The sequence below is a fragment of the Diplotaxodon limnothrissa genome, linkage group LG7 (assembly GCF_057381915.1).
Source record: "Diplotaxodon limnothrissa isolate DT_005_m linkage group LG7, D_limnothrissa_male_GT1.1, whole genome shotgun sequence".
NCBI classification, from domain to species: domain Eukaryota; kingdom Metazoa; phylum Chordata; class Actinopteri; order Cichliformes; family Cichlidae; genus Diplotaxodon; species Diplotaxodon limnothrissa.
In genome coordinates, this window is record NC_140602.1 from 51,128,323 (window position 1) to 51,135,526 (window position 7,204).

At 38.6% G+C, this 7,204-nt stretch overlaps 1 protein-coding gene across 1 annotated transcript; it reads left to right on the forward strand.

The window, feature by feature from the left end:
- The first annotated feature begins 287 nt into the window (after positions 1 to 287).
- Positions 288 to 7,126, forward strand: sdad1 (SDA1 domain containing 1). Its single transcript, XM_085358357.1, has 22 exons — positions 288 to 469; positions 573 to 677; positions 758 to 856; positions 955 to 1,065; positions 2,098 to 2,169; positions 2,261 to 2,361; positions 2,460 to 2,517; positions 2,779 to 2,853; positions 3,027 to 3,128; positions 3,270 to 3,339; positions 3,449 to 3,552; positions 3,800 to 3,857; positions 4,320 to 4,378; positions 4,470 to 4,546; positions 5,012 to 5,109; positions 5,196 to 5,272; positions 5,618 to 5,747; positions 5,836 to 5,927; positions 6,067 to 6,248; positions 6,427 to 6,511; positions 6,677 to 6,838; positions 6,934 to 7,126. The coding sequence occupies exons 1-22, from the start codon at positions 380 to 382 to the stop codon at positions 6,979 to 6,981; spliced, it is 2,055 nt and encodes a 684-aa protein (XP_085214483.1). The 5' UTR covers positions 288 to 379; the 3' UTR covers positions 6,982 to 7,126.
- Positions 7,127 to 7,204: the final 78 nt, after the last annotated feature.

The following is a 7,204-nucleotide window of genomic DNA, read 5'->3' on the forward strand; positions in this document are numbered from 1 at the left end:
TTTCTCTTCATCATACCGTTATTTATTTATTTATTATTATTGAACTGTCTTCAAGTATACAAACATTTTTTACATGATTTTTAAATGCAAGAAAAGTTGGTGCAAAATATAAAGAGCGCTTATGAATATAAAATCAAAATATTATCACACAAAAACTCTGCATTGTTTTACATTCTTTGAATTCAACGATTTTTCTCCCCTTTAACTTTTGTACACGAGCGTTTCTTCGAAGACGAAAACAGAAGTGACGACAGTGTGGCCGGATGTGACGTTTGGATCCCCTCAAATTAAATGGCAGCGTACACATTGGCCATGCTTGCCCTGTAAGAAGTGCTGCTTTTCATTATTCTGTAACACTTACATAATATAATCTTAAACCATGTCCGGTCGACAGAACAACAAACTACCAAACAATCTGCCTCAACTTCAGAATCTCATAAAAAGAGATCCGCAGTCGTACGTCGAGGAGGTGAGTGTTGTTAGCTAAGACTGCTAAACGCATTAGCTGGTAGAGTTGTTTTGGAAGTGTGAGCCTTCTTTTGCTCATGTAATCCTCTCGTTTTCGTCCGCAGTTTCTGCAACAGTACCGACACTATCAGTCCAATGTGCAGATCTTTAAGCTGCAGCCTGACAAACCGAGCAAGGAGCTTGCAGACCTCGTTATGTTTCTCGCTCAGGTAACCCGGTGTGTTTTTGGTGTAGTGAATAGTCCTGAATCTTAGAAGTTGTCTCAATACAATTATTCTTTGCCCTTCAGGTTGGTCACTGCTTCCCCCAGCAGCTCTCCACGTTTCCTAAAGAGTTGTCTGAGTTATTACTTAGTTACCACACAGTCCTGGAGCCGGACCTACGAATGGTGAGGTTGGGTTCATACACCAGGATTCATGTGAACCCGTCACTTTAGTTTTGCTAAAGACTTGAATGGTTTATATGCATTTCTGCTGTCTTTGTCAGACCTTCTGCAAAGCTCTGATCCTTCTGAGGAATAAAGACTTGATTGATGCCTCAGGCCTCCTAGAGCTCTTCTTTGAGCTGCTGCGATGTCATGACAAGCTGCTTAGGAAGGTAAGACTAAGCTCTTTCCCCAAACAGCAGCGTAATTAAGGGACATTACAGTTTTTTCCCAGTATTTTGAGAGAGCAATCTGGGAAGCTGTTGTTTAGATATTTATAAAGATAAACAAAAGTTTTGTCTGTGTAAACATGTAGACAGTTTGCCCAAAAACTAGATCAATACCGAGCATGAGGACCATTCGTGATATATGGATAATAGAAATTATTTTATGTTGCTGGGGTTTTTTTTCTTAAGATTTAAGCAGGAAGTGAAACTCTTGACATTAAGAATTTCGAGAGCCAACATGCCATCTGGGGCATCTTATCCATTTGTTGGCCAAGATTCGTTATTCTATATATACACATATATATTCGTACAATATGCTAGAGCAATAATAAAAATAAAATATCGACCTCATAATTTTCCACAGGTTGCTGTTGTAAACATGAGTGTGATTTTGAATGACTTGGCTGGTTGACTCAATCCAGTACAGCTGTTTTAGTCATAAAGCTGCTTGTTCATGTTCTGTTGATAGCTTTAGTTGGTTTTAAGCTTTTAAAACTTAGGAATTTAAAATGTAAAAAAGCCTGCATTCTGTTGGATTGAGATTTGGTGGCTGTACATGATATTTGAGTACAGTGAACTGAACTTGTCATGTTTGAGGAACCAGTTTGCGATGATTTTAGTTTTGTGAAATGGTGTGTTATCCTGCTGTGATACTCATTTGGTACTAAGATTTGATGTACTCTGCAGTCAGTGATGCTCTTCTGCAGACCTTGGTTGTACTGAGTGGTTATTTGAGCTCCTGTTGCCTAAAGCAGTCTTGCTATTCACTCGGTGTACCTAACGAAGTGGCCAGTGAGTTTAATTTTGCTAACTGGTGAATGCCTTATGTAGTGATGAGTTAATAACTTTGATCTGTGGACCTGGTTTTCTGCTGTTAGAGCTTCTGCAGACCTACCAATGGGACAGTCTTCTGATTGCTTCTGTTTATTTTTGTTTGTTTGTTTTGCTTTCATGTAAACAATGTTTTTCTCTCTTCAGACTTTGTACACACACATTGTAGCAGACATCAAAAACATCAACGCAAAACATAAAAACAACAAGGTCAACACAGTAAGTACACAGCTGTTGTGCACCCTGATATTGTTTGATAGTCTTTGTAAAATGGTGTGCACTCACAGCGTTGTGCTGTCATTTGTTACAGATGTTACAGAACTTCATGTACACCATGCTGAGAGACAGTAATCCGATAGCAGCAAAGATCTCATTAGATGTGATGGTGGAGCTGTACAAAAGGAACATATGGTGGGTTCAAAGTGAAATGGAAACGTTAAAGCGGCTATTTTACAGCCAATGTATAATTATTTTGTTTGAACATCTTTTCTTTTTTTGTTTTGTTGCAGGAATGATCCCAAAACAGTTAATGTTATCACAACTACGTGCTTCTCCAAAGTGACAAAGGTATATTTTGGGGGTATTAAGACTTAGACCTAGAGCTTTTATTGTCATTGTGGGGTTTCTTGCACAGCAAAATTGGGTGTATATATATATATATATATATATATATATATATATATATATATATATATATATATATATATATATATATATATATATATATATATATATATATATATATATATATATATATAAAATACGTTGTTTATGATATTGATTAAGTGGAAACATTAGTGCTTATGACCAGGCAATCTTCTTGTTTAGATCCTTGTTGCAGGCCTTAAATTCTTCCTGGGAACAGATGAAAATGAGAAAAATGAGAGTGACTCAGAATCAGAGGTAAGCATCAAAGATGGACAGTTTGATGTATGATATGTTATGATACAATATAGAAATTTTTTTTCTTTCATGCTAAGGTAGAATGCATTTGAAACAGACAAATATGGTTTAGATTTGTTGTGCAGTATTCAGTAAGTGTGTGTGTGTGTGTGTGTGTGTGTGTGTGTGTGAAGAATGAAGGGCCATCAGCGAGAGACTTGATGGCGAAATTCTCCACTGGCAAGAAAACCTCCAAGAACAAGAAGAAGCTGGAAAAGGCTATGAAAGTCCTCAAGGTGCCACTGTTTTACCTGAAGGGACTGTTTCTAATTCCAATTGTGTAACTTTAAGATGGTTAACAGGACAGTACTGAGAGATGATTTACTGCTGTGCTAGGATGAATTGTTTTAACTCTTTATCCTCGCATTTTCTCTTAGAAACATAAAAAGAAGAAGAAAGCAGAAGTTTTTAATTTCTCTGCAGTTCACCTTATTCACGACCCTCAAGGTATCTAATTGTTCAGCATCACTGCAGCAAATGGAACACACAGAATTTGCCTCGAGGTCATTTAGGCTTCCGTTCATAGAACTGTATAAAATCTATTTTTTTTCTTTAGATTTCTCAGAGAAGCTCTTAAAGCAGCTGGAAGACTCAAAGGAGCGCTTCGAGGTTAAGATCATGATGATGGAGCTCATATCCCGACTGGTTGGAATCCACGAGGTCGGTGACTCATCTGTTTTTTGGGGGTTTTTTTGTTCTTTCGTAAATGAGTTTATTCAAGTCAGATTAACGCAGTTTTAAATGCACCCTTCAGTCCTGTGTGTCGGGTCTGGTAAAACATGTACTGGCTTTTATTGAACTCCACATTTAAATCGCAGCTGTTGAGGCATGAGTGACGTATGCATTGTTTTTTCTTCTTTCTTCTTCTTCTGGCGAGTAAACACTTGGTGTTCTTTTTCTTTTACAGCTCTTCCTCTTTAATTTCTACCCTTTCATCCAGAGGTTTCTTCAGCCTCACCAGAGAGGTAAAAAGAACTCACAGCTAAAGAAACAGATGCTCTTTTCTGTCCTGTACTGCTGTTTATTCATCTAGACCCAGTTTTGGGGATGTCTGCTGCCTTCTCTTGAATAAAATGGAAATAATTGGCTCTTGTTTTAGTGAGTGATACCTCATCAGCAGTGTCTCTTTGTACTGTGTTACCTGAGAGCAAAAAGTTCATCTCCCAGTGTCCACCAGCTAGATGGGATATAAACATCAGTGTCCTTTCTTAGTGGAACTTTCTTAACTGGGTCCTTCTGGTGTGGTGGTGTAGTTTAGTTTTAAAAAAAACATTCCTGATATCTCCAAAACTCAGCAACCCACCTCAAAACAATCTAAATTGATACATAGCAGTACTAACTAAGCTATTATTATTATTTACATTTAAATTAGAATTTTCATGAGAAATCATTTGTCCATGAGACTTTTCTAACCAGCATCTTTGCAGATGTGACAAAGATTCTTCTCTGTGCTGCTCAGGCCTCCCACCAGCTCGTTCCCCCTGAGGTACATTTACTCCTATTTACTCAGTCGTTTTAAGCTGGTTTAACACAGTAGTTTCACACTGCTCTTCCTGTTTAACACTGTTCTGCTGCAGATCATTGAACCTGTGATCATGACAATCGCCAACAACTTTGTGACAGAGAGAAACTCTGGAGAGGTCATGACTGTGGGGTAAGTAGGTCTTTATACGATACTCAAAAGATGTGGTGAATTGAAAAATGAGTCAAGCTAAACCTATAACATACACCGACCAGCCATTTTATTAGGTACACCTCTGTGTAATCGTGGCACAGATTCAGGAAGGAGCTCTAGATTTTCCTACCTGACACGACAGCATCAAATGGTTGCTGCAGATTTATCAGCTGCACATCAGTTAAGCAAATCTCCTGTTCCGCCACACTCCAAAGGTGCTCTGTTGGAATGAGATCTGGTGCCATTTCAATACAGTGAACTCATTGTCATGACGATGTGCTTAAATGAGTTGAGTTGCAGACATGTGATCGGTTGATTAGATATTTTCATCAATGAGAAGTCTGTTAGGTGCCCAGCAAGTGTTCATACAGGGTTTTTGTAGCTACCTCTTTAGTTTTACTCTATACTTTTATAATAAAACTGACTTTTTCGTTTATGTTTCAGTCTCAATGCCATCAGGGAGGTGGCAGCACGCTGTCCGCTCGCCATCAACGAGGACCTTCTGCAGGACCTGTCCCAATACAAGACCCACAAAGACAAGAGTAAGTAATTGGTCTATTTCAGGTTTTTGTGATTGTGTTGAAGTCTGTATTCATGTTCACATGATGTACACTGCCTTCATTTTCAGATGTAATGATGTCTGCCAGAGGACTTATCCAGTTGTTCAGGAGTCTTAATCCACAGATGCTGCACAGAAAGGATAGGGTGAGCTTCATAGAACTCTATATGAACTTCAAAACATTTTCAAAAATGATGATTTGCCTTCCGATTTGCAGTAAAATGAGGAAAAAAATCTATTTTATGAACATTTGAGTGAATTGTGGGGTGCTATGTTTTCTTAAGTAGTCAAGTAGTGGCAGCACATTTGAAAATCTAATGTAAAATGAATGTTAATAAACCATAAAATTGTTCTGAACGTTCAAGAAGTACAAAGGAGATAAAAGATGGAGATCAGCCCATTCTTGTTACCTGGGTCAATATAAATGTTTTCCAGTTCCTAGAATAGTTGAAGCTACACGTCTGTAAGTATAAACCCTACTCGTCATTCAGGGGAGACCCACTGAGGCATCGGCAGAGGCCAAGATCAAAGACTACGGACAGCTGGAGGCTAAAGACTATATCCCCGGAGCCGAGGTCCTGGAGGTGGAGGAGGAGAACAAAGAGGGAGAGGACGATGAAGGTCGGCCACTGTTGTAACATCCGCCTGCGCGCTCTCTGCGTACGTACAGAATGTGTGAATAATATATTTGTATTGTTTTATATAACAGACGGCTGGGAGAGTGCCAGTATTAGTGATGATGATGAAGATGGGGAGTGGGTGGACGTTCACCACTCATCTGATGAAGATACAGGAGAAGTGGTGAGTTTAAAAAAATGAACAAACATAGCTTGACAGATTGCTAAAACCTCATTATTCATACTATTTCATGGTAGGAAAAAAAGGTATATATTTATAAAACTGTTCTGGTTTTTCATGTTTGTTTTTTGTTGTTAATCAGGCAGAGAAGCTTCAAAGCATGACAGCTGAGGAAAGAAAAGCCAAGGCAGCGGCGGTCAGCGCCAGCAGGCTCCTCACCCAAGATGACTTCAAGAAGATCTGTCTGGTCCAGATGGCCAAAGAGGTCAATGCTGCACCAGGCAAGAAGAGGAAAAATGTGGACAGTGATGACGAGCGAGACAAGTAAGGGCATGAAATGAACCTTAAACATTCATAAAATGAAATGTATTTTATTGAAATCTTAATAGTTTGTGCAAAACAGTTTTACTCTCAGGTTCACGGTCTCTTGAATTTAGCATGTGGGCCTTTGTGCTGATTAGCTTGTTGAGAATGACGGTCATCTTATTTATTTTTTTCCCAGAGGAGAGCTGCTGACGTTGAGAGATATTGAGAGACTGCACAAGAAACCAAAAGCGGACAAGGAAACACGACTGGCAACAGCAATGGTGAATAAATTGTGATGGAAATGTGCACATTTGTTTAAATGAAAAATCAGTTCATGCATATGAAACACTGACTCTGGGGAGTTTAAGAAACTCTCAGTGCATTTCAGAAGTGTAAGCCTGATTTATTGTTAGCATTCTGGCCTAATGATGTGTTTGATTTTCTAGGCGGGACGGACGGACAGGAAGGAGTTTGTCAAGAAGCGGACCAAGCTAAACCCACACGCTAGCAGCAGCAACAAGGAGAAGAGGAGAAATAAGAACTTCATGATGATGAGGCACAGTCAGAACGTCAGGACTAAAGGCAAACGCTCCTTCAGAGAGAAACAGGTAAGTCACACATGCCTTTTTACAAATGTGTATATAAACAAGAAACTACTTTGGCATTTCACCTGGAAATGTTTTTTATGTGTCTTTTAATCTAGATTGCTTTACGAGAGGCTCTCCTGAAGAAGAAGAAGCAGTACAAGTAGCAGAAAAGGACATTGTGTTGTAGTTGCTTGCTAAACTTTGTGTTTAAAAAAAATCTAAATAAAAAACGTAGATCCTTTAATTGGACTGTAAAACACACTTTAACATGTATTTTTTTTCTGTGGATAAACAGCATAATTTACTCATTTTCCGAAATAAATGATCTTTGATAATTGTGTGATGTGTTTTACTTGAGTTGGTTGTCATTTTTATTCACTATATACT